The following is a 27,056-nucleotide window of genomic DNA, read 5'->3' as shown; positions in this document are numbered from 1 at the left end:
TATCGTTGACGCGCATTTAACATGTAATTATAAGCATTCTGAAAGAAAGTTCGTTCTGAATATGAGCCACAACATAATATATAATTGTTTTAAAAGTTTAGATTTAATATTGGATATTAGATTATTTTTACGTATATATACAAAGTTTTATTAATATTATAGTGAATAATAAATATATAACCATTAATATAAACATTTACTTGTATTGTAAATTATTCTTATATTTTTCAGGGAATAGAAGTAACTCGTTACTTGTAATAAAGTTATAGTTATAAGTTACTTTTTTGATAACTTTACTGGTAACAGTGTTACTTTTTTTGGTAATTTAACGGTAATGTACATTTTTTTGGTAACAGTAACGAATTTTACAGTTACTTTTATCGTTACTTTGCACACGATTGGACACAAGTCACTCATAGCGTTTGAGACTAAAAAGCATCCGTCCGCTATGATTGGTGATCGTCGATTTTAAAAAAGTAATGGAAAAGTAACGAAAAGTTACTTTCTCAAGTAACGGTAATTGTAACGAGTTATTTTAAAAAATTTAAAATTTTAAAATAACTATAATAGTAACTGTAATTTGTTACTTTTAAAAAATAATTTTCCATTTCCTGATATTTTTATAACGAACTTATTATTATTTATGTTTAAGACATCTTGAATGTATTATTTTCTCATACACATTATTGCACACATTATTGTCATATTGACATTACTTACATATTATTATTACATATTATAGTATAATATATTGTCATGTCTTAATAATTTTTAAATATTTGACAAATTTTTATAAATATAATTTTATTTTAGAATAACGCCGTTATCTTTTTTGTAATATATGCGGAAATTTCATAAATCTAATCATAAATCGAATTTAATCGATTTCTATGTCTTCTTCATCTTGTTGTATTGTATCATTGGTGATAGATTTAATTAATTTTTGCGGAAAATCCTTTTGTGTGGAATCTGGACCCGCAAATGTAATATTTTCGCTCTCTCTTGTATGTCGCCATTTCATCCGACGATTTTGAAACCAAACTTTAACCTAATAACATAAAAAAATTTAGTTAAAAAAATTGCATTATTAAAGGAAAGTCGCCGATACTGACATAGGTCTCCTAAAGCGATATCCCCTTATTTCTCATAAACTAACTATTGCACTTTATTAATACTAATAAAAAAATCATATTCTGTTTAATTAATTAAAGAAGTACAAACTCATAATTTGTATATTTGTGGTTTGTTTCTATACCAAATCAGCTAAAAACGAATTCTACGAATGCGAAAATAAAATTCTTACGATTTTCTTTTGCAAATTGCCTAGTTTAAATAATAGTGACTATATTATTGATAATATTACGTTGTTTTAAATGCTTGTAGTTTTCTAAATCAGTTTTATTTATACATTATTTTTTCTCATAGTTTTTTCATAATACGATGTTAAATTAAAAATTGGGGTGCAGCGTATACCGCTATACCTGTCTGTAAAACAGACCATGAGTTAACTTAATCTTTATAATATTGCTTTATAGTGTCAAATACATGGTGGAAGTATATAAATAAATGTACTTCCACCATGGTCAAATAGCTCTATTGAAGCTGAAGGCAATCGTGCATTGTATAAAAAAACTCTTGAAAAACTCGCGTTACATATTTGCATCTTGCAGAACAGTATAAAGTAAATATGCATATAATTCAATAAAAATGTTTTATAACAAAGTGAAAAGATTCTGGAAAATCTTATATACCTTCATTTGTACGTACTTTATACAAATAATTCCTGTAAAAGAAAAAAAATAGGAATACGTAGCATTACTGCCTACTGTGTCAGTTTTGGAGTCCATTTTGTCAGACGTTCATTTTTGCTTATCTTACGAAAAAATTAATTATTGCAAAATTGCAAACAATATTATAAAAACTGCTTATACTATCTGATAGAAGATACTTTTTAATTTGTACTTATGCTTTTAAAGTTTTATTTTTACTGTTTGTTTAAGAAATATTGTTTAAAAACAAAGTAGTATGTCGGTATCAGTGACTTTCCTCTAGTATTATTTCCTTAAAATTTCCTTTAAATATTATTTCCTTTATGAAATCAGAAATATTACAATTTTTTATTTTACAGGTTACAAAGGTTGACATGCCAGATTTCATTTAAATTGTATAACCTGTGCATCGGTTAGACCTAAAGTCGCTGCCAATTGTCGTCTGTCTGGTTTTGTAATATATTTTTGTAGAGAGAACCTTTTTTCTAAACCCTTTCTCTGTAGAGAACTAAAGACTGCTCTAGACCACGATCTTTTTCTTCGTGTGTTTGTTTCTGAAGAATTTATCGTCGAGGAAGATGAAATAAGTGCTGAAAAGTGTATATTAAGTATGACAATTTGTCCCATAACAAATTTTACTGAAAATTTTATATATTACGGTTTAATAACTTTGTATACTAATATATATAATATAATATGTTTTTAATAATTTTTATTAACATGTGTGTAACTCTTAAATTTGCATTAGATATGCATTTCGTATAATATTTAATATATTATATATATATTAAAAATATTATTTTTAAAATATTTCAAATATTACGAAATTTATTATATAGAATTATATTACTATTCTTTTTTTCAGAGAGGATATATTTTGGAAAGATTAAATATATACCTGAAAAAGAAAGAATTCATGAAATTTTATGAATTAAATAGAGATAAAGAAGCATTATGAGAGATAAATGGTTCCTATTAGTTCGATCAGTTTCTTTAAATTTTAATTTTCTGAAGAACTTCTGAAGATAGGCTACTTTGGGTTGATTTACGATTGTACGAAAGTATACAACATCTGTACGTATTTAAACAGTGTGGTACTTCCACTCACACTCGAATTTTCGTACAAATTCAAACAGATAACTACTTTAACATCATAGTTATTTTGGGATTTTATGCTGATCTCTGGACATTTCTAATTTATATATTTTGTTACATTTGATGAGGTTTTCCATGTTGTGCAATAAATTAATATAAGTTAAAAACGAGAATTAATATAATAGTTTATATATTATTGATATTATGTAAAGATATAGAAGAAAGTAGGATAGCTTATAAAAAAAGGTTATATCTTTAATAATTGTATTAAATTTGTATTTAATAATTCGAAAATTGATATTGCTGAAAATTAAAATTATATTCTATTTGTATTATTATGTTATATCTATAAGCTTATTAATTATTTAATTCCTATAAACAGGATTTGCTAAAAATATGGGTAATTAGATATTGTACATACAATTGAAACAGATTTATTAAATACGTCTATTTTGATATACTCTTTTTTATAACAATAATAAAATAATAAAAAGAGCTAAGAGCCAACTAGTTCTTGATAGCTAATATTTAATGTCTTTCAAATTTTAACAAACGTTTCGTCCTTCTATTACGACCTTTTTAATTTTGATACATAAAAACAATCCTACCTTATATACTAAGTCTAAAACATAAAAACTCCTACCTTACATAATAAGTCAAAGTATTAAAATGGTTGAAAATTACAATTTAAAATTCTTCTGAGTATGTGGAATAAGATTTCCATGTTTCGATGTTATTTCCTCATTGCTCAATATATTTTATTTGATATCTATTGTAATCTTCTGATCGCAATTCTCGAACTGATATACGTTTAGTGAATCGACTTGTGTTAATATGTTCATTTTAATTGATTCGCATATAACAAATATAGTGGCGCAATGGTGTCACAAAATTATCAATTGAAAGGAATGAATGAAACGTTTGTTAAAATTTAAAAAATATTAAATATTAGTTATCAAGAACTAACATTGACTCTTAACTCTTTTTACCTGTTATTATTGTTTTATTCAATTGAGCCTTATAATTCACTTTTTTAATAAATTCTATTTACACATTATATTTATTATTAGAGCTCTAAGAATTTTTTATCAACTTTTTAGTACTGCATTTTCTTATTAGTAACTATTTTTACCAACAGAAAATGCGGTATTAAAAAATTTTGAAAAAATTCTCAGAACTCTATGAGAAGAAAATAAACAATTTTTGTCACTTGATGTTCTTCTGTAAAGTTGATAGTACTTGAGTAAAAAAATTATTGAAAACCAATATTCGCGGTGATTTTTAGTAATTAGTATCATTAATATCTCGTTACTTATTGCAAAAATTGTAAAATGGTAAAGAGGACTCTCGACTTAGTTTAGTCCGTTCTACCCCTATGCGAGAGTTTTATCGTTATTTATCAAACACCCTGTATATTAATTAATTATATATATGTATAAATTTATATATCTACTTCATTCTTAAATTTTATTTTATACGAAAAAGTTCATATGTATGTAGATATTATTAATTTTATTGATAGTGGAGAAGAGATGGAGAAGAGGAAGGAACAAAAAATGAAGCAAGATAGAAAAGATAGAGAATAAGTAGCTTTAAACAAAAAAGAATAAATACGAGTACTACCAGATTTCAACCAACCGAGAAAATGCATATAGAAACCGCTGTTTACACCATGTATAAACGATGGATGGCACTTAAGATGTCGTTTAAACACAGACAGGAAACACGTGAAGACACTGACACGTAAATATTTTGTTCTACTTGCTCCCAAATATCAGAAGTACAAGATAGTATATCCATATGGTAACATTTGTTAATGACGTAACTTGCAATGCTCATTGTCCGTTAAATCTTTTTAAGATTCAACATGGTTACAAATATTTACAGAAAAATTCTGCTTAATATTCAATCTAATTAATCAATACTGTCGGACAAGCTAACTTTCATGAAAATATAGTACCTATTAGACTTGCGAAAAAACAATTGAAAATAATTGGAAAATTACTCAAATCGAATATTATACACCTTTTGGTATATAGTTTTTTTCACTAATTCAATTTATTAGTATTTTCCTACAAGGGAAGCATTAAGAAACGAATTAACTATTTGTACAATCTTAAACAATTTTGAGTGATGCTTTAAATAATAAACTTGCTTCGACTTTATTTTTAATGAAAAAGATCATTCTCTACGAATTATAAAAATATCCGATATTTCTACGACATAGTATGTAAAATATTAAATTTATCTAATACAAATTTTGAGCAAATTGAGCAATATTAAACTTAATATAATTTACCTTTTGATAATTTAATATAATTTACCTTTTGGTAATTTAATATATAATTTACCTTTTCGTAATTTAATATAATTTACCTTTCGGTATGGGGCGTAATGGTGCCGGCCGATATAAAGTTCCTAAATTCTCCATTAGCCCAGTATAAGATGCAGATGTGGTACCCTCAGATAATGACGAATGGGCATGCGGGAATGAAATGCAAGTTCTGACAGTTCTGACAGTTTCGCATTGCTCGCAACTTTCAATGCAGGGACAACGTATTGGTGGGAGTTGTATTGGAAGTTGCTTAAGAATATCTATATCAACGTTTCAGTAAATTAAAACTTCTATAAGATATGTAAATAATAATATATGTATTATTTAATTATAATAATATAGAATTTTATTACTGTTACAAAGAAATATTAAAACTAAAAACTACAACCTTTATTTAAAAATATGCTTAAAAAAAGTTAATATATTATACTATATACGTATAGGTTCGATTAAAAAAAGATGTAATTGATACATAAATTATTCAAAAAAATTTGTGGAATAAATTGTGTAAGTCAGTTATGATAATTATATTAGAAGTGAACAATTTCATATAGCAGTTGTAAATTATAATTTTTAGTAAGTAGTATAAACCATTACCTGTTTTTCTTGTGGAAATTTCATTCGATAATATGCGATCCATGCCAAATTTTAATTGTCTTGAATAATTAGAATTATCCATGTTGAAAGCATTAACGTCATTCATCGTCTCTTCCGAACTTGTCAAAAATTTGCACGGTATCTGCGTTAACTGCATTTATAACATTTTTAAAAATCTACGTTTGTATTTTATGCCCCTGTTTGTTTATATACAATGTAAATTTACATAAAAACTTATTATTAAAAATAACATAAAATAAATTCTAGTAATGTTTGTCAACCAATATAACTTATACTTCACTATGCACTTTAATTCACTTTCTTTAATCACTCTTTATATAATACTATTTTTAAATGCACACAGTTATGTTAAATATTGGTTTAATGGAAATAAATTTGAGAAAAAACAGACTCTAAATTAATTTATTAGTAAAGAAATATCACTTCACAAAAAATACTCAAGAGAATTATAGAAGAGCATAAAAGTGAATGAGTGAATGAAACTCTGCCATGTCGAGAAATTTCTGGCTGAAAAAATTACCACCGCCAGTTGTGATTTCTCTGGATTAACTGGATTGGTCCACGAAAATACTGGTAGGCGGGACTATAAGAAGATTGGTCTGGTCAAAATGATGAGTCGGATGCTGCGGATATAAATGTTAAAGTAATATTCTCCGCGAGAGATGCTTTGAAAAGATGAAAAATAAAAATTATGATATGATAACAATAACAAATAATAACAATAACAATGATAACAATAACAAATTTTCTTTAATGTACGTTAAATTATTGATTTTATATTATATAAATAAAATGTGTGTGTGTGTGTATATGTGTCATATAGTTTTTGATTTCTTCAATTGATCGCATATTCGCATCTTGCTGTTTTCAAATATGAATTATTTTAAATATTTTTAATCCACATTTTGTAATATAAAGTCTTTAAAAATTTAAGAACATAAAAATTAACTTAGATATTCTATTTTTAAGCATTTGAGCATTTTTACTAATAATAATATTATAATTTGATTGTTATAAGCATATATATTTAAATATGTTTCAATTTGATACAATTCTGTTAAGCATTATAATTATAACTTGATTCATATAATGGAAGCGCTTAAAATTAAAAATGGCTATAACAAAATGATAATTGATAATTGATATTATACCTTACGTTTTATAATCGCTACTTTCAGACATGAAATTTCTGATTATATGAACGTCATGCAATCAGAAATTTCGAAGAAATTTCTATGTACAAGAATTTACATAGGTATATGTATTGATGGAACAATGGTATAGAGACATATGTGTAGTCGATAATATCTTTGCAAGAGCCATATGGTTATCTTTACGTGTAGGTCTGCGGAGTACACAGCCACTTAGATGTTTATTTGAAGAGCCATGTTTAAAGCTGCCTCTCTACCCACACGCTAAGAATATTCTTCGAAATATGTACATAGCACGGTCTTCTATTCGATTTTATTAGGTTTTAGGATTTTCAAGAGTCTGCAGATTTGCGTGCTAAGTACTTCTTAAGTAGAATTAATTTATCGGCACAATTTTTAAGCATATTATAAAAATATAAGAAAAAGTTTTCCAATGATCTATTAATTCATTTTATTGTTTTTGTTTTACTCATTCGGATTTCACAATTATATCTATGTAGTTTTAGTGCCACAACAAAAATAACTAACTTAACACACACACAAATAATTAAAAATAATATTTTATTAATTTATTTTTTGCAAAATTTACACTTAAAATTTTGCTGCACTTTTTAATAAAATATTTGCTTTAACTTATTATAACCATATGTATGCATTACGTTATATATAATTACGTTATAAGTAATAGATGTTTTATCATTTAATATAGTAATATATAGCTATGAATAAATAATAAATCTGTAAAACATAGAGTTTACAATTTGTGGTCAATTGTATAAGGCGTAGCTTCTCGAAAGCATAATCATTCCTTCATAGAGTTTGTCTGTTTCGAAGTTATTTTCCATCGGATCGAGTATTAAAATATTTCGTTTCGGGCGGTTTAATTTTTGTAGACTTTGTAAATTCTGGAAAAAGTAATTAATAATTATTTGCATAATTAAACATAAAAAATTAATTCGTATTCTTATCATAAATATCAAAAGAAATATTCGAAAATTTGAAATATTTGCATAACTGCACCAAACAGTAAATCTAGTGATAACTTATTGTATAAATGGTAGATAATACAATATATTTATTTTTAAAAAGTTTAACCTTCTTATATGTCTCCCTCCGAACCATATAACTTTTGTTTAAAATACTTTTCCGTATCTATCATAGTTTTCGAAAAATCTTATTGCATTATTTAAAATGGGACACTCTGTATATAAATATATAAATAGAAAAGTTATATTTAACTGAAGAAGTAAAATAAGTTTAAGTTAAATCTATAACAAATAAGCTTTCCAGCCATAAAAATGACTATCATTTAAATAATCACTGAATAAATTTTTCATACTGCTTAATTTCTAACAGTAAATATTTTTTTTATTATAATTATAATATTATATAAATTTTGATAATTTTTATAATTATATATATATTATAATTATTATATAAATTTTATTATAATTATTACCGAAAATATGACGACATTTCCGTTTCCATTTCCATTATTGCGACGAATCGCTGTAATTATGAGTGTAAGAAGATAACCACCGAATGCCAGAAAAGAGAGTGCAGTTACTGCCAGCTGAAAGATCTTTGAAATCTTTGTGTCTTTGCCTTTTTCATCATAGTGTTCTTCGTGTCGTCGTATAGGTTTCTTGTTATTTTTCTTCAATGACATTGACAAAGCCATTGGCACTGTCCATGGTAATGTTCTACTGGACACGATATTGTCATTTTCATATTCGCTATTAATATCTATGAATGACATAAAAATAGACAAGTATAATAATAATTATAGCTTATACATGTACATAATAGATGTCAATATTATTTTAAAATAACATTTGATAATTTTTTGATAAAAATAAATTGTAGGTATTAACAAAAATTAAATTATTTTAACACGACAGTATAAGATTGCAAAGCAATAACAAAATAAATACAAGGTTGACAGATTTAAACGAGCATACAAGATGACGACTGATTAATTTATTCTATTATTTCACTTCGTATGAGATATATACAGCACGTACGACTTAACTTAGCCCTCCTTAGCAACTCAAGAAAATTATATAAGTTTAATATAATAGATCGAACTGTTATATTTCTTGTCTCAACATGCACTTCCAATATTTCTTGTTCATAATTTCCTCTGACCATAACTAAATTCTGACATCGTATGCATTCACATTGTCGTTAATTTGGTGTTTCATATAGATATAATTTTTTATAATTTGACATTATCCGTTCTCGCCATGGACCGAAGAATTGGTTTTCAATACGAGTTTTATAATATGGACATCAACGTATATCATAACTGCCTACTGACACTGTAGAGGAGTGTTATGTGACTTACGTTTATGTGATTTACGTTATGTGATTTACGTTTGTAAGCGAGATGAGATCCTTCAACAATTCGGTCTATTATATTAAACTTATGTAACTTTTTTGAATTGCTGAGGAGGACTAAATTAAGTCCGAAACGTACGTGCTGTACCTATATATCTCATAAGAAGTAGAGTAATAGAATAAATTAATCAGTTATCACTTTGTATGCTCGTTTAAATCTGTCGACCTTGTATTTTAATAATAAATTGTTTAATAAAAAAAGATTTATAATAATTTACCATTATTGCTTGCAAGGGAAGATCTTAAGTGAATCAGTTTATTCATTGGTAATTCGCTTAAACTGCGAATCTCATTCAGATATAAAGATGATTGATCTCCAGATGCCATTTTCAAAATGTAGTATGTATGAAGTACTAACAAACCGCAATACATAGCTGAATATTAAAAATTTGTGGTTATTGAGATATAAATATTAAAATATAAATATTTGCACTCACACTCTGTCTCTTTGTTCTTCTCTCTCTCTCTCCTTAATTTTTATTATATTAACATATATTTTATTTACAACATTAGAAAAAAGAACACTCATTTAAATATTTTAATATGGGAACAGCAAAAATTAAACAATTTTATAATAATAAACATTTTTCATACCTTTTCTTTAAATATGGTGATGACAGCTATGTAAATTTGGAATGTTACTTCTAGTGTTTTAGTCAACTTTTTACTGGCTTCTGATAGGAACTAAATCGTGCTGTGAAACACGGATGCCGTTTTCTTGCGCTTGGCTAACGAAGCAAGAAGAGTGGCAATCGCATAGGCGACCCAACGGGGATTTGTCGCGAAGACGCAACGGAATAAAAGTATAATTAACACCAAACCCGTTATAATCTGTTTTACAAAGATTCTTGGTAGTAGTCTCATTGTCAGTATTGTTGAACAGTTTGATTCGACAAAATGTTCAGCGTTTCGTGTTTTCTTTTTTGTATCTTTTGGATAACTGTATTTGGCAAAGTGCAACTTACAAATACCGAAGGTGAGTTTATTTTTCTTCCGAAGAATTAAGCTTTTGTTGTAAATCTCAGCTTTAGTATTATTTACGTGTGTGTGTGTGTTCTGGTGAATTACAAAATAAATTGTTCTAAAAAGAATTGTATATTTTTAATTTCATAATCAGATGTTCTGGATAAGATAAAGGCAGGATTACAGCATGCAAGTAATTATTTAGAGACGGCTAAAGACGTTGCTGACTTGGTGTCTAAGAGTTTAGGTCATAAGCAAAAACACGGAGAAAACAAAAATGATGAAAAACAACCATTTGGTCCTTCAAATTTTGTTTCCGCATTTTTTCGACTCATTGGATTTGATTCGCAAAAAATCGCAGCAATCGCAATCAATAGTGTTGTATTTCTTGCACAGATGGTAAATATATATGTGATCAGATATAAATTATTTACATTATACAACAGTGATACTTTTTCATAAAATTTAGGACGTTTTGATTATTTATTTTGACAGATAAGTACGCTTTTTGGACTAACATCGTCGCAAAGTAACATCTCCAAAAACATGGAAAACGAAGAATTGGCATGGGATCCGTTAAAATTTACTTTGGAAAATAAAAATAAGAATGTAAGTTGTCACAAATATGAAATATATGTAAAAGAAAGAGATTTCAATTTTGATTTAAATAATAAAAAGAAAAAATTATATGAGATTAATATTAATTAAAAATATTAACATTTGAACTTTTTTATTTTAATTACATATATGTAATTGAAATATATTTACAATTAAAATATATCCATAAAGCACACAATTTTTTAATTATTATGTTTAATAGGTTCGAAATTTAGTTGAACAAGCAAAGAATCCGAATTTACCAAATCAGTTGATAGCGAGAATGACTGGCTCTGATTCTGCTTGCATTCGATTATTACTATGCAAGTCATCTCCGATCATAAAAGCAGTGCAAACATCTCTTAATAATAAATCGCAGAATTATATGCATCGAATGATTGCGTGGTTACCATCTAGAAAGGATTTTGAAGCAAACAGCGACGAATGTGAAGAAAATCATATCGATTGTCGTTTATTTTCGTCATCATAATTATAATTATTCCTTTAACTTATAAAAACAATAAAATATATAAATACTAAATATATGAATTTTAAACCGTCTTTTTTCTTTCTCTCTTTTATTAATGTAAATTAATATATTATAATTTATCAACTGTTTGTTACATGTAATTATATAAATTAATCTGTATTAATAGATTATTGACATACGTACAATGTGTGTGTGTGTTAATTATATCAATCTTAATAAATTTAACTTTATATAACAATAACAACCGAAATATAAAAATTGAACAAAACATTATGTATATATAAATATAATTGTATACTTTATATAGATTGTCTAATATGTATTGCTCGTATTTTTCGTGTATTAATATTAAAAATTCTCATTAAGTTACTATTAATGTCTGTTTTTATTAATGTATGACATAACAGTAAATTGTAAAAGTTCTTTATATTATTCTATATGATATCTTGAATTTGAAATATACACATACATTTCTTATACACATATTCATAATTTATCATAATTTATTTACTTCATAATTTATCTCAAATTCGAAAAACGTTTCTAGTGACATAAAATATTATTTTTCTAAGAGAGAGAGAGAGAGAGAGAGAGAGAGAGAGAGAGACAGAGTTGTACTTATCGGTAATTATAAATACATAAAATTTAAATAAGATAATATTCTAGTTATATCTATATAGTTTTATAGTTTTAAGTTTTATAATTTCAAGTTAATATTGAAATTATATAAAGTATAATTATTTAATCTACTAGACATTAAACTTACATTCTAAAGTATGCAATCGTCAATTAATTTACTTTATATATCTGAGATCACGATATTGTAACACAATTTATAAACGCTACATGTTTACATGTTATAGCCTTTCTCTAAAAATTGATTATAGTCAATATATTAGAATGGTCGTCATTGAAAATTTAATCGACCAAGAACATTTGGCATATATTCAACTTATTTAATATATAATTTACACATCCTATAGATACAATACAATATTTGTTATTTACTAATCAAGAGAAAGTTTTGGCATTTGACTGATTAAGTATTAGAGATATTTTGATAAGATTATGCGCGATCTTGCTAAAAATATTTTGCGAAGAACAATACTTTGAAAATTTCTCTTTTGCACCCCATGCAACATAAACATTAAAAATTTGATTTAATTTAGAAATAATTTAGAAGTAACAAATTAAAAATTTGCAAAGTGTTCTATAAAATATTACAACGAAATGTTATTTGTTTTTACGTATTTATGTTTTTGATTCAAGTTTTATAAAATCACAATCAATAATTAGAATATCACGTGCAAGTCATTATGATATATACCATACATTTTTGTTGAATGAAGTTAAGAATGTTATATACTAATACATACATACATACAATGATATATGGGTTATATTTTATATATTACAACATGGTTACATATTAATTGAAAAATCGATCCCGAAAATATACAGACAATTGATAGACTAAAAAAATGAGCCGCTCGTTATAATATTGTACCGCACTAATAGCGTCAAAACCTTGAAATATTTATTTACAAGAGAGACTACTTATCAGATATTATTCATAAATATGCATACATGCACCAACCCTGTATTATTAATTTACAAATCTTTTACATACAATATAATATAAAAATAATCAAAAGTGTCAAAGTGTTTATTATTATCCACGGATCTACTAAATATACAAGTGATTAAGTGTACATAAAACATTCAAAACAAATGGAAGACGAAAATGAAAGCTAAACTTTGTGATACGATTTTTTAATTGTTTCTAATAATGTATAATAATTTTGTAACATTTTCTTTTTAAAGAATTGAAAAAAAGAAGTGAAAAAAACAAAAGTTTTATCAGGCGTATTTTATTTAAATTGATATACCATGTAAACATTTCTATACTATATATTTTTTGCGCATATTACGTATATGTATACAGAATATGTATACAGTCTCGATCTCTATATATGTATGATAAACAGAGCCAGGACTAGACATTTTGGCGTCCAAGATAAAAGAAAAAATTTAATAAAGATTAATACTAATTAATGAAATTTAATATTAATTTAATATTCATATTAATAGGAACATAATTACATGTACAGATGTACGTTATAAACATAGTGCAGATTATGTGTACATGCGTATGTTACGAACACATAATCACAGGAGAGACTATAAAAAAATTTTTTTTAAATAAACCATAGTTGGTGTTCTTATTATAGATTTCTTATTATAGATTTCGAGTCACTGAATTTAAATTTGTAAGCCGGCTTTTTTACTCCATCACATTCAGTTTTATAGATAATCTTTATAGAAAAATGATGGAAATCTATCAAAATTAAAAAAATAATTGAGAAAGAGCAAAATTAATGTGATATTAAAATGTGATTGCAGAACTGATTTAAATTTATTTTGGTAAGTTAAAAAAGTACAAAAAATAGAAAAAATTTTTACTGTGTTACACATGCAATCAGTGGCTCGACCGTCGAGCTTCGAGCGACACTAGTGGAAGAAACAGTCGTAGGTGTCATCTCAGAAATTGGCTCAAAAATTGCATCTATGTCAAGCACTGCTTTATTGTAAACCCTAGTATAACTGGAGTCTCAAAAAGTTGTAAAGTATTAAAAAATAATCTTTTAAAACTTAAAAATATCTACATGTAAAAATGGCAAAACCTAACTAATTTACTAATTTTCTAACTTACTTAACTTGCGTAATTTATCTTTTAAAAGTAAGAATTAAAATCCATTTCTGAAAGGACTTTCTATAACTCACGCAAATTGCCTGACTGTTTTACAATGCTATTTTTAATATCGATTTGTTTTACGATGTGTTAGGCTACAATCTCGGCTAAAATACTTGATATTATTAGTAAAATAAATTTTTTTTTATTTTTTGTGCTTTGTTTTACTTATTAAAATATATTTAAATTAATTCTACAACCACGTTTTAATGTCATAATTATTTTTACTCTTCCAAATGTTCTTTCCAATTTTTATTTTTGATATCATTTTGATGATTTGTTATCATTTTTCTCGATTATCTAAAAAACTGAATGTAATTATGAAGTAAAATGGCTTTGGATTCAGTAACCCAAAATCTGTAAAAAACATCTATTTTGTTTTGAGTTTATTTATAAAAAATTTTTTGTGGTCTTATGATTATACAGATACTCGTAAAAATGTATAGAAAATGTATTTTTCATTTAAAGTAATACTTTGCAATAGTTAATCAAAATTTTTATCATTACATATATTTAATTTTCATTTAATACATAGCTAACGCTCAACAGCAGATAGTCACTGTGTGTTAGTATAGCGAATAAATTAATATATATATATATATATATAGAAATTTATATTGCCATTTTTGCGCCCCTTCAAATTTATTATATGAAACAAGTGCCTCGTTCGTCATATCCTAGTCCTTGCTCTGATGATAAAATATAATTACATAAAACAATTATATATGCTAAACCTGCTATGTTGTAAGGTTTAGAAAATTCTTAATTAAAGTTAATAGAATTGTTTCAATTTTTACCAAGAACGATAAATTAAATCTCCTGAAGTTTAAATTTGAATTATTAAATGTTGCTGTAAATGGCTATATTGAATACTACATGTATTATCACATCTAATTTTCTTCTCACCATATATGAATTATTTATTGCAATAACATATACTATATTCTTGATAGTTTTGACGATTTAGCAAAGAGAGAAACAAGGAAGCGGGACAAGCAAGCGCAGATTTAAGTTCCATACAAAGATAATCATCTTTTAAATAAAATTATTTTCAATTATAAACAAAAGTTTACAAAATCACTTTCAACTTAATTCTTGATCATAATTCCTGTAAAATAAATTAACTGAATAAATAAATTGTACAGTTAAAAAATTATACTATATAAATATTAAAGTATTCAAATATTACTAATTAAGTAATGACAGTGTTATATTATTAATTAATTATCCGTTCAAAATTACTTAAGAATACGGATTAATTTCGCAAAAGAAAAGAAATTTGAAATAAAAGAACATTTTTAAGATGTAGACTTTTAAAGAGTCGCCTGACCAGGACTAATCAAGTCAGTATTTTCAATGCGAGCTTGGCGTAGCCAATCCCTGAGGTTTCTGGTCCTTTCCATCAAATTTGAAGCATTCCTCTCGACGCTACCAACGCTGGTGCTAAAGCCGCTATTAGGGCCGTACTGAGCGATAATATTTTGAGTTGTGGTAATAGGAGGTTGTGCAGCAGTTAATTGAGATAGGATGTTAGATTGTATATTGGGAGTACCAAAGGCACCTAAAAAAAAATAGAAGTTGCTCATATTCGCAATTTCTCATAAATAAAAACAAATTATTATATTAAAATTAATAACGTTCTGGTATTTTGTATTTTGCGTTTGTAAAAAAAATTAAAATTAGGTCATGTGAAAAACAGAACACATTCATTATATATATAGATATATAATACTACTTTAAACTACACATTTAGTGCACGCGCGCGCGCACAACACACACACAATATATATATATATTTAGGAATATAATATTAATTAATTTTGAAGACATTTTACATTGATTATGTAATAATATCCATTAATTTTCATACAAATTACATCATAGGTTTTTTTTACCTTGCATGCTGTTAGGCTGCGTGGTGAGATGATGAAACCGTAACCAACGCAAATAAGAGTACATAAGTGTCGGTGTTGCAGGTATGTTACTGTCTTGACGTTTATTCAAGACATCCCAAATCTCTCGTATTTCTGAATTCAAATTCTCTAAACTTGCAATGATTTCAGTAGATTCTTGATAATGATCTGGCTTATCTAGATTTCCAACAACAAACTATACAATGTAATGCAAATATATGTTGTCAATTATACAGTAGTTATATACATCGTATTGTATGATTGTATAGTTTAACATCTTCTATAATATAGTTTTGTAAAATAAAATATCTAATTTTTTTATCGCTTCTTTATAAAACTGACAATAATTTATAAAACAAATATCAAATGCAGGTGTAATCAAATAATTAAACCAGTAAGGATTAATAATGCAGAAATAATTAGAAACGTTTTATGTAAATATCAAATTATTGAGAGTAGGGCAGAGCGGGGCTATTTGAGCATAGGGGTCAAATGCAAATATCTAAATAACCAAAATATATATAGATACGTCTATGCTTGCGTAATGTAGCACAAAGACAGAGATACTGTACCTTAATACAATAATCTGTGTCCTGCTGTCAATAGCCAAATACGTGCGCTTTTTCGTTTTTGTATATCAAAAATAAAATTATTAGGTAAGTATTCTTTTTAGTCTACATGGTAATTAAAGTGATTGATAATAATCAAATGTGTTTTTTACATATATATAAGTTATTATTGTATTTTTTAACTTTAATGTTTAAGTTGCTATTTTATTTACGGTTTTTCAGTTATAAAAAAGTATTTCTGTCAACACCGATATGGGGCTTGTTGGACCAGTATTTCACAGCTGCTTGTCAGCTGCTTAAATGAAATCTGTCTTTATCAATGCTTTTTATTCTATGTTAACGATTAAATATATATTTTACATTTAATTATTATTATAAAGAGTAAAGATTTTAGTTTTTCTAATTTTGTTAATAAAGCATTTAAAAAGAAAAAATATTACAAATTATTATATTTAAGATGCAAATAATAAAAATTTGATTAATATACTCATAATCCTTTTATGTTTTTAATGATATATAACCTCATAAACGATTATCTTCATGGCTCAATTTATCCTTCGAGGATGCTTAATATGCCCCATAGGTTCATTTTGCATCCTTGTAATTAACATAATTTTTTTCTTATTTACGAGATATATTAAGGATTTATAATAATTTAAAGAAAAAGTGTCACAACTAGCTCCGCTTTACCCTATCACAATTAAATAAAGTGTAAAATAATTTTTATTCATTATTATCACTAATAATATAATATGATTTATTTAATTCTCACTTGTTTTTGAATATATTATTTTATAATATAATAATATAATGACTTAAAAATTTCTTTTTATTTGCAACTCACCTATGAAAGTATCAGTTCCTAAATCAGTCGAGCTGAAACCGCTACTGGCACTCGACATGTCACTTAGCTCATCATTTTTAGCATCATTTTCATTTCGCTTATCGTTTGCCACTCGTTCCAAAGATTGTTCCAAATGTCTTAGATGAATGATTTTCTCACCTAAAAGACTTTTGGTGCGATGCAAACTAACCTCCATATCAGAGAGCTCGCGTTCCTCCTATAATTAAAGATGAACATTTAAAATCTATTTATTTTTGATAAAAGTATTATTAAAAATGTTTTTGATAAAAACTAATATATTAAAAACATCTCTTTTTCTTCAAACAATAATATCAAATAAAATAAATAAACTACAAAATTGTGTTATTAAACAAAAATATAATCTTATTCTTATTACACAACTTTCATATGTATATAGCTTATTTGAAATGTAAATATTAAACATACTTCCAAATTTAATTTTGTTTGCAAGGACTATATGTCTAATACATCCTTAAGAGAATTTATTAAGATATATTTTACTTAAAATTTAAAGATATATCTACTAATTTTAATTACAATCCTTACAACAAACTATCACTTTTGTAATCGATAGTGATATACCTGCACTAGTTGTTCCAGAGTGGCTCTTCCGCTCCGTTGTTTCCAAGCTCTTTGCCTACCCTGAAAGGCACTTTTTTGTTGTCTCAGCGCCTCGCAAGCTCTCCTCACCGAATCCTTCTCCACATGCATCCGGTGACGGAAGAATTCTAGCTCCGAAGAGGCATTCACCGGCGCTGTAAAAGAAAGTAGGTACTGTTGCTTTTAATTTAAAGCAAAAGATTATAACTAGATCTAAGTTTTAAATCCTAAATGTTTAAAGTTTGACACTGAAATGAAGATGTCAGAAAAATGGACTTATGTAAGCAGCGTGCAAAAGTAAAAGAAAAACTGATGGTGCACTTACGGTCAGAAGGATATAAGCCGTTAACCAAAGTAAAGTGTATATAATCCTATGAAAAGGAAGAAATAATAAAACTTAACTGTAATTGTGCTGCATCGATAGAAATAATAGCTTAATATATAAATATACTAGTATATAAATAACGCTACATAACAGTTCATTTTAAGAAAATTATGTTGGTCGAGTTATTTATACATTTTCAGAATTAAGTTACAATTAATAATATCGATAATGTACTTGCCAGACGATAAAACATTTAATAGATAATATGTAAATAAAAATATGTAATAAATTGAAGATAATTGTAACATACATCAGGATGTTCAGCGTAACGGTCTGCACGATTTCTTAGATATATTCGATAGTTATAACAAAATTAAAAGGTGAATATTCATCTATTTTATATAGGCTACAATATGCGATAAAAGAATTAAAAAAAATTATATGATGCTATTTAAAAAATTTAAGATGACTTTGAGAGAGATTTCTTTATGAAAAAAAATTCTTTTAATTTTTTATCGCATGTTGTAGCCTATATATAACAGATGAATACTCACCCTTCAATTTTTTTTTTAACTGTCGGAAGTGTCTGAAAAATCGTGCGAACCGTTACGCTAAACACCTTGTACATATATATATATATCATTTTGCGTAAATTATTTAGTGATATATCTTAATATAGAGATAGAAAAAGTGATCAAAGACATAATACATATTATAATAAAAGTAATCTCAAAGTAAAAATATACAAAATTTCGATCAATAAACGAGCTAACAAAAGGATATAAGATTAATAAACTATGCATTTATTCGAAAAACTCATACGTTTCGTGACCACAGGTCCTTCTTCAGTATATAAATATATATATATATATATATTTATATACTGAAGAAGGACCTGTGGTCACGAAACGTATGTTAGTTTTTCGAATAAATGCATAGTATACTAATTTCATAGTATACTAATCTTATATCCTTTTGTTAACTCATTTAATGACCGAAATTTTGTATATTTTTGCTTTGCATGACACGAACGAATTCTTACCTTTATATTAATCTCAAAATATACATATATACATACAAAAATATGTTCATTTACAATTATCAAATATATATATAAATATACTTATTATCTTATTGATTATTTATACAATCTTTTTGAAATTGTAATTTAAAAAAGTTAATAATATTTTTTGTACAAATTCAAGATATCTCTCTCTCTCTCTCATTGTTATTTATTACATATATAACATATCGTAAAACGTAACGTTCAGATTACATGAAATCAATATTCTTTAAAAAAGTATAAAATTACTTATGAGATATTATAAAATCGTTCATTTTTTATAAATTAACCAATTCTTTTTTAATTGTATATTAAAAAATTCTCATTATTTCAGCTTTTATATTCATATAAGAAGTTAAAAAAGATAGAAAAGAGTTCGCACACTTTGATCATGAAAAATAAATTTTTATTTTTGGATGGAGTTATTACTCTTTAAACAATACAAATAACATTTTGTTTATCAAATTGGCTTGACCTGATTTGGCTTAAATGTAAATTTTTATGGATTTCAAAGGAAAATATATATTTTTTTTGAAAAAAGTAAGGTACACGTATCTTTTGGATAATAGGTATATATCGCGCAAGATAAATTTAAAGCAATCACCTTTATCTTGGAAAGGATATCGCACTGTATAGGCCGTTTCGTTGCTCGGTAATTGATCACCGAGATCTTCCAGTTTTTTCAGTTGTTTTCTAATATTCTCTACTGGGTTCTCCACATTGTTATTACTACTGCTCGAGCGACCCGCGCTTGAAGTAGCCTTTTTACTGAAACTCTTCTTTTTCTTCGTTATCATGTTAGTGTTTGTTTCGCTGGCGGTGGTAGTATCGTCGGATTCAAACTTTGTTGCACTTTTCAAGCCAGCAGCGGTAGATGCGTGTTTCTGAAATCCCGCGGCCGCTTTCTGACTCTTCAAATTTTCCGGATCATTTTTCTCTTCGACTTGTTCGTTCGCGTTTTGGCAGTCCTGCGATTTCGCGTTTGTTACTGGACTCGAGCGCGCGTTCTTCAGCGGAGTACTGCGAGCACGATTTAAGGCCTATAGCCAGACATTAGGGCGAATTGTATGAACATGACGAAGTACTTTCACAGTTCGATCGTGTTCTTAACAAGGATATGCGTTGCGCATTGGTCGAATAAAGACCGACGATATAGACTGCGAAAGTACTCTAATGGACGTATTAAAATATGATATAAAAAATGAACATGCAACATTGGTGTTTTGACATAGATAGAAACTGGTGAGAAAGGATTTAAAAATATTTTTCTTACACAAATCAATTATCCTCAATTGATAAATGATTGATAAAAACAATATGGTTCCATTAAAAAAAAATAAAGAGACCCTACTTCCTAAATGATTTGGCAATCTATTTATTTTTAGATATTAACATAAAAGAAAATCGCATGAAGAGTAAAAAGAAAGTTTTTAAAAAGTCTCGCTAATATTACTATACAAACATCAAGTAATTACATAAAAGACAGAAAATATTGATGAGATGTAACATGAAATGGCATGCTTGTGCTATACGTGTTTATATTAATAATTGTAGAGATTGATTATTGTATGTACGTTGTTATTGTTAATAATAAATAATATTACATGTCATTGTACTTGCTGAAATAAACCAGCTAAAATAAAAAATAATTCTTATTTAATTTCACTGATTTATTTAAAACGTGCAGTTATTATTTGAAAGATTAAAAAATAGATGTAACAATATTCAAGTTTTATCTTTTTATTTACCAAGTCGTTCAGTCAGTAATAAAAAAGAGAACTACATAAAGAATGAGAAGAAAATCTTTAAACTCTTGAAACATTATTTATGCTAAACTTCTTTTCTACTATATCACTAGCTTATTTCAACATGGAATGTTTAATATATTTTAAATAATGAATCTCGATTCCGTTTATATTGAGAAAACTCACTTTTGTTCCGACGAATCAGTCTTGTCCGTCCTTGTTCTAGTAGATGTCGATCTTTCGGTTTCTGAGGCCGTAGTATATCCCTCCTTTCTTCTGCTTCTTCTTTCGACTGCAAGGCGAACATCGTTCTTCAACTTCATATACTTCTCTTTAAGCGCCGTATATTTGTCCTGTAGCAATCGTTTTTCGCAACGCATCTTTTCAAAATCGATGCTTTCTTGTTGAAGAGCCCGCTCCGTCTGTTTTCTCGCTTCCTTTTCGGCGTCCCTTGCAAAATCCGCACGTATTTCTTCCAGTCGTTCTTTGTACATCTTACGGGCAAGAGCTTCCTAAAATTGTTGTGGATTAATCAGATATTTTCTTGAATACAAATAATCAAAATCTTTTGAAGAATGTAAATTTTTTTGCAATAACATTGTGTGTGCGCGCGCGCGCGTGAGTAATAAAAAAATATTTTAGTGTGTGATTATATTCAATAAATTCATATAAAATATTATAAAATTATTATAAAATTATTATAAAATATATAAATATATCTTATAATAATTCAGATAATTAATTGTACATATATACATGTTTAATTACTGTTATACATTATATTATAAGATATATTTATGAACAATTACATGTATAGCGAATAAGATTGTATAAAGGAAAATTATTTACTATAAACCTTTATAATAATAAATTTTTTACTCTAGAAGATGGACAAACATTGACCATTAATGGATTAATTATTACATATATACCGCATATATATTGGTATTAAATACTTACATCCATTCTAAAGTCGCGAAGAATTTCGGCTAGACATTGCTCATGATCTTCGGTAAATTTAGTGATTTTTTCCCGTTGTTGTATTCTCAATTCATTTCTTAAGTCTTCAAATTCCTTTTCCAGTTCCTTCTTTAAGATTTCAATTCTTTCGTTATGTTGCTTTCTCATCTCATATTCGTTTAGCTTTGCGAGCTTTTCTTCACCAAGGTCACGTTCGTGTTCATTTTCTAGCTTGCCCATCTCTTGACTCCTCAATTCCAGAAGTTCTCTTTTTCTTTCATCGAGTTCTGTCTTTAGATTGGTCAATATTTCTTGTCTCTCTTTTTCGTAGCAGACCTCTAGTTCCGTGCGGACTTTCTTCAAATTTTCCATTCTTACTTGATCCATTTCAGTAATCAATACTTGTATCTCCTGTTCTTCCTAAAAAAGATTGTATTTTTAATAAATAAAATTTCACTTAAAAAATTAAGGACAAATATTTTTAGACATTTTAGAAAATATATTTATAAAATTGTTTTAGAACTTTGAAATAGTATTTAGCATATAATTTTATCATCAGTTGTATTTTTTCTTTATGAAAAATAAATATTCATAATGAGATAAAAATGAAAAAATATCGATCTTAAAATAACAAAAAGCGCACTAGTATTATATCTTTTTTCAGATAAGCTTCACAATTTACATCACACTCCTGACATAATAATGTTGTAATAAAAAAGGAATACCTTTTGTGCCATTTCCTGTTTCATTTCTTCTAATCTTTGATCCAAAAATTGTTGTATTAAAATCTTTTGTTGCATAAAATTTTCCTCAAGTTCTTTTTTCTTTTCCTGCAGTTTAATATCGAGTTCAATCCTGAAAGCTTCGATTTCTTCTTCGTGTTCTCTATTCATTTTCACTTTCATATCGTCAATACTTCGAGAATATTCTAACTTAGGTCTCACAAATCGCTCCTTCTGTGCGTAATTTTGATTGAATCTCGATGTATCAGATGACTCATCATCTTCAAGTTGTTGATTCGATAAGAGATTTGTCGTATGTTTTGCTTTTTCAATAATTAATTTTGTTTTGCGCATTTCATCGGAATCATTGCTTTTCGTAGTGCTACAATCTGTTTCGCTTTTTGACACTATATCGATATTTTTCACTTTTTCACCTAATTTATTAGGTAGATAATCAAAACTATTGTCCCTTTCTAAAACATTCTTTGTCATTTGACTTCGATGTTCATTTTCCGAAACATTTTGTACGAGGAATCTCTTGCCAACTATTTTCGAATTTTTTGATATGGATTCGATTTTCTCTACAGACAAATGTTGCTTGTTGATCTCTAAATCTATTTTATCCTGCTCTTTTTCATTAGAATAGTCGTTTTTGTCATCATTGTTGTCTTCAAAATTTTGTGATGTTGATTTCCACGGGGATAGAATGGAACCAGTGATTTTATTGCTGATTACAGCCGATATTCGTTGATTCTTATCTTCAGATTCGGAGTCCCAATCATCTTCAGATTCGGAATATGTGAAATTGATGTTGAACTCTTTTTCCAAATCAAAGCGCACGCTTTTGCGTTCCTCATCCAATGGTCGATCGTCTATCAATTGAATAAAAGTCAATTTACTTTACCGTGATGAAATTGTATAATATTAATGCTAATCGAAAGATTTAAAAAAGTACTTGAGATTTTTATTTTACGTGTTCAAATTATTATTTTTTGCTTTTACTTGTCGTGAAATATAAATATCTTTGTTTTTTTTAAAAAGATATAACAATATTTCTACATGTTCAAGTAGACTACCTACTACATTGGATTGATATAATTACCTTATTAAAGAACACAATAAAAATGAAAAAATTGTAAAAAATTATTTAAATATACATGTATACAATTTTACCATCTTCAAATTGTTTCTCCCTCAGAATGGATTTAGGTCTGTCACCAACAATATTATTGGTTTCGTCAGAAATTGTCAACGCTCGGAAGTCCTCTAACTTGCCGCCATCTTGACTTGGTGTGGTGTCTCTACTTCTGTTACTTTTTAGAAACATCGAACCACCACCACTAAGAGTTAACTCCTTTTGTTGACCCAACTGACTTGGATGTTTCTCTTTATCGAATTTCTCGAGTTTTTCCGGTCTGGCTAATGTATTAGCGCTGAGCTTGTCGATGTCGATTATGTTCTCTTCCGAACTGAACTTGCTAGAAAGCTGTTCCCAATCTTTCTCATGCCAAGGGCTCAGCGACTCAGATCTCTTCAGTACCTCTTTCAAATCAAGCTCTTTTTTAGCCGGCGTTGCAATTGTTGTTGCAGTCGTATCCTTTATCTCGAGCAATTTAGGACATTCATAAAATTTTGGATCTTGAAATTTCAAGTTCGTATAATCCCTCGCTGCTCGATCGCTCGACAAGGACATTACATTGTCGGATCTCGAGTCACTTTCCCTTCTCGATTGGAGTCTATCAAAAGAAGAGGGACGATCTCTCTTGCGTGAACTGTCGATTTTTTCGGCTTTCCGTAAAGGTGCCAGTTTCATAGGAATTTTAGTGCCTGCCATGCTAGGTTTCGCATGAACAGTTTCTTTTGGGATAATTGTTTCTTTCGGTAAAGTTGCGTCCTCGTGAGATTCAAGATCTTTCGCCGTAGTTTTCGAATCTTCTTCTACAATATTAAAAAATAATTGTTTCTGTTTTTACTTTATTATTACATTTTTTGTAATGTTTTTATAACAGGATTATTCATGATTAAATATGCTACTAATGTTAATAAATATATTAAAGTAAAAATTTGTTTGTGCAGTAAACATAAATGCATAATCTGTAATCGATAAATGTAAGAGATGAATGGAATTGTAAAGTATGTATGCAAGATTTCATATAAAAAAACAATATTTTCTTTATTTATTACAGAATAAAATATCTGGAATATAAAAGTATCAAATTATTTATATACAAAATATAAGAAAATTATTTGTTTTGATCTTTGTTACAATTATAAACAAAGAATATCAAAGATTAAAATTACAAATGCTGAGGAATTCGTTTTTTTCAACTGAGTTTTATAAGCAGAAATTACAGAAAAATTGTCAGCAATGAGAGAGTTCGATTATATAAATATGATTATTGCAAAAAGTGAGGAGCGACTCTAAGCGTTCGAAGTCAGTAATAGTCAAGATCTTGAAGTTATTAGTCATTTACGTAATATTTATGATTATATAAACTGCATGTAGCATCCGTTCGTTGATTCGAGTAAATTGATTCAACCAACCAATCCAGAATACTAATATAAATAATAGAAATATTAAAATCATTTTAAGAACAAAAATATTAGAGGGTTATTCTCTTTCATTTTACAATGTGATTATTAAATTAAATAATTATCATAAAATTTTAACTTTCATTTTCTTTTTTCTTGATATTTTAATCTTATTCCATGTTTTTAAAAATAAATTTTGATTTTTATGTAGTTGTAGTTTATGTAAAAATCACATATATATGTGTCTAATAACTTTATCTATTTAGTAAGTTGTATAATCAAAGTGGTCTTGAAAGAATATAATAATATATATAAGATTTTTAATATACAAAATATATATGTACATATTTTTTTATAAAAACACTAAATATATATTTATTAAATTCTTGTTAACGATTGCAGCGCGACATTCATCGTCTATACGTTGTAGAATAATCTAAAAATACGGTTGTACTTTTCGTAATTTTGACGCAAAGCCAAAACATTGCACTGCCAAGTTGTATGATTTTACTGGTTACTGTGAAGTATTCGGACGATGTGCGTCAATAAGTGATGAGCATTACATGATGAGAGAGTGTATAAGTATATGCGCGATTAAAGTCGACTTAAAATGATTTAATCTTTCGAGAATTGAAGTAGTGATCATAATGAAAATAGCTTGTAGAAAATCATTGCATTATGTTAATCGAAATATAAAGTAAAGAAACAGTCTCTTTGAGTTTTTTAAATTTAAAATGCGTATAAGAGAGAGAGATATATTCTTTATAAATAAAAAATTCAATATTATATTTAGTTTTTTTCCTGAATTTTTAATATAATTGTATTGTAATTTTGTAGAAACTGATTTTTAATTTGTTTTAGAAAAATATTTCTTTCCAATATCATGTTTACTAATTTGAAATTTATTCAAGACGCGTTACAATTTAAAAGAAGAAAAATTGTAAGTGCAAAATTGCGTATAAGATAAAGAAATATAACTATCTGATATGATTTACTATCATAATAAGTAAGATATTTATAAAATGAATATTTATTATGAATAATTATTATGACCAATACCAAGGCTCAGTTGCCTTTTGTTGCCAGCTCTAGCTTGTTCTACGAGTCCTCTATAAACTGCATCTAGAGGATGTTCCCAGGTGGTAGTGCCAGTGGATGCCTGGTAATAATACCAGGCACCACTAGCTTCATGGAAGCACGGAGACCAGCCCTTAGGAAGAGCTGCCATAAGACCCTCACGGGCCAAGTCCAGAAGGTGTGGTTCCGCATCGGGATCAATTCCCAGACGTTTTGCATAATCCAGTAACTCTGGAATTATATTGTTGTCTATTAAATTATTAGTATATCACTACTCATGCAGTATGGAATATTTTAGAAATATTTGTAAAATATTTCATTGTAAGATTTGAAATATTTCAAAAATTTTTTATAGAATCTTTCTAAATATTCCCAATAAATCAAAGTCTTTAAAATATAATTTTTCTCTTACAAGATAAGTATATCTGTACAATATTTTTGTGAAATGTTTTAATGCAATATTTTAAAACGTTTTACAAATGTTTAAAAAATATTTCTGAAATATTTTATTGAAA

General features: G+C 27.1%; 4 protein-coding genes across 7 annotated transcripts in view; 1 reads left to right on the top strand and 3 right to left on the bottom strand.

Annotated features, from left to right (window-relative positions):
• Positions 1-848: 848 nt before the first annotated feature.
• LOC108726142 (H2.0-like homeobox protein) lies at positions 849-5,945 on the bottom strand. The gene is made up of 4 exons (XM_018453534.1): positions 5,797-5,945; positions 5,241-5,459; positions 2,172-2,359; positions 849-1,048 (listed from the first exon to the last, which is right to left on the bottom strand). Exons 1-4 carry the CDS (start codon positions 5,900-5,902, stop codon positions 878-880), a joined length of 684 nt encoding a protein of 227 aa, XP_018309036.1. The 5' UTR covers positions 5,903-5,945; the 3' UTR covers positions 849-877.
• A 1,790-nt stretch (positions 5,946-7,735) lies between these two features.
• Positions 7,736-9,756, bottom strand: LOC108726141 (uncharacterized). The gene is made up of 3 exons (XM_018453533.1): positions 9,587-9,756; positions 8,428-8,714; positions 7,736-7,873 (listed from the first exon to the last, which is right to left on the bottom strand). The coding sequence occupies exons 1-3, from the start codon at positions 9,738-9,740 to the stop codon at positions 7,736-7,738; spliced, it is 579 nt and encodes a 192-aa protein (XP_018309035.1). The 5' UTR covers positions 9,741-9,756.
• LOC108726140 (uncharacterized) lies at positions 8,015-11,441 on the top strand. 2 transcript variants are annotated; one of them, XM_018453532.1, is made up of 6 exons: positions 8,015-8,025; positions 10,050-10,171; positions 10,252-10,344; positions 10,486-10,730; positions 10,827-10,940; positions 11,152-11,441. In XM_018453532.1, exons 3-6 carry the CDS (start codon positions 10,266-10,268, stop codon positions 11,416-11,418), a joined length of 705 nt encoding a protein of 234 aa, XP_018309034.1. In that variant the 5' UTR covers positions 8,015-8,025; positions 10,050-10,171; positions 10,252-10,265; the 3' UTR covers positions 11,419-11,441. The 2 variants fall into 2 exon arrangements, with proteins under 2 accessions (XP_018309034.1, XP_018309033.1); XM_018453531.1 differs by lacking the exon at positions 8,015-8,025 and adding an exon at positions 9,680-9,704 and having other exon boundaries at positions 10,017-10,171.
• Positions 11,442-15,427: 3,986 nt separating this feature from the next.
• Cep164 (centrosomal protein 164) overlaps positions 15,428-27,056 on the bottom strand; it is a 14,632-nt gene continuing 3,003 nt past the window's right edge. Inside the window, exons 2-11 of one of the 3 annotated variants that reach the window (XM_018453612.1) lie at positions 26,524-26,772; positions 24,106-24,870; positions 22,936-23,804; positions 22,211-22,630; positions 21,437-21,762; positions 20,110-20,525; positions 18,100-18,272; positions 17,497-17,713; positions 16,066-16,260; positions 15,428-15,731 (exon numbers count right to left, since the gene is read on the bottom strand). In XM_018453612.1, the coding sequence (XP_018309114.1) occupies positions 15,484-15,731; positions 16,066-16,260; positions 17,497-17,713; positions 18,100-18,272; positions 20,110-20,525; positions 21,437-21,762; positions 22,211-22,630; positions 22,936-23,804; positions 24,106-24,870; positions 26,524-26,772 (3,878 nt within the window). In that variant the 3' untranslated portion in view covers positions 15,428-15,483. Of the gene's footprint in view, positions 15,732-16,065; positions 16,280-17,496; positions 17,714-18,099; positions 18,273-20,109; positions 20,526-21,436; positions 21,763-22,210; positions 22,631-22,935; positions 23,805-24,105; positions 24,871-26,523; positions 26,773-27,056 lie in introns of those variants that run through there. The other 2 variants (XM_018453613.1, XM_018453615.1) reach the window with 2 other exon arrangements.

The sequence above is a fragment of the Mycetomoellerius zeteki genome, unplaced genomic scaffold, assembly GCF_001594055.1.
Source record: "Mycetomoellerius zeteki isolate Tzet28-1 unplaced genomic scaffold, Tzet1.0 scaffold39, whole genome shotgun sequence".
NCBI classification, from domain to species: Eukaryota; Metazoa; Arthropoda; class Insecta; order Hymenoptera; family Formicidae; genus Mycetomoellerius; species Mycetomoellerius zeteki.
This window is presented reverse-complemented; position numbering and strand designations above follow the sequence as displayed.

Bases quoted from the DNA above. Each gene is read 5' to 3' on its own strand.
- LOC108726142 (XM_018453534.1), bottom strand. From the start codon at position 5,902: ATGAATGACGTTAATGCTTTCAACATGGATAATTCTAATTATTCAAGA. The intron at 2,360-5,240 runs GTAAATTATATT...TACACTTTTCAG, and splicing joins ATTACGCCCCATACCGAAAG to CACTTATTTCATCTTCCTCG. The intron at 1,049-2,171 runs GTTATACAATTT...TTATGTTATTAG, and splicing joins TAGGTCTAACCGATGCACAG to GTTAAAGTTTGGTTTCAAAA.
- LOC108726141 (XM_018453533.1), bottom strand. From the start codon at position 9,740: ATGTATTGCGGTTTGTTAGTACTTCATACATACTACATTTTGAAAATG. The intron at 8,715-9,586 runs GTAAATTATTAT...TGTCATTCATAG, and splicing joins TTCCCTTGCAAGCAATAATG to ATATTAATAGCGAATATGAA. The intron at 7,874-8,427 runs GTAATAATTATA...TACTTTTTCCAG, and splicing joins GAAATGTCGTCATATTTTCG to AATTTACAAAGTCTACAAAA.
- LOC108726140 (XM_018453532.1), top strand. From the start codon at position 10,266: ATGTTCAGCGTTTCGTGTTTTCTTTTTTGTATCTTTTGGATAACTGTA. The intron at 10,345-10,485 runs GTGAGTTTATTT...TTTCATAATCAG, and splicing joins GCAACTTACAAATACCGAAG to ATGTTCTGGATAAGATAAAG. The intron at 10,731-10,826 runs GTAAATATATAT...TTATTTTGACAG, and splicing joins TTGTATTTCTTGCACAGATG to ATAAGTACGCTTTTTGGACT.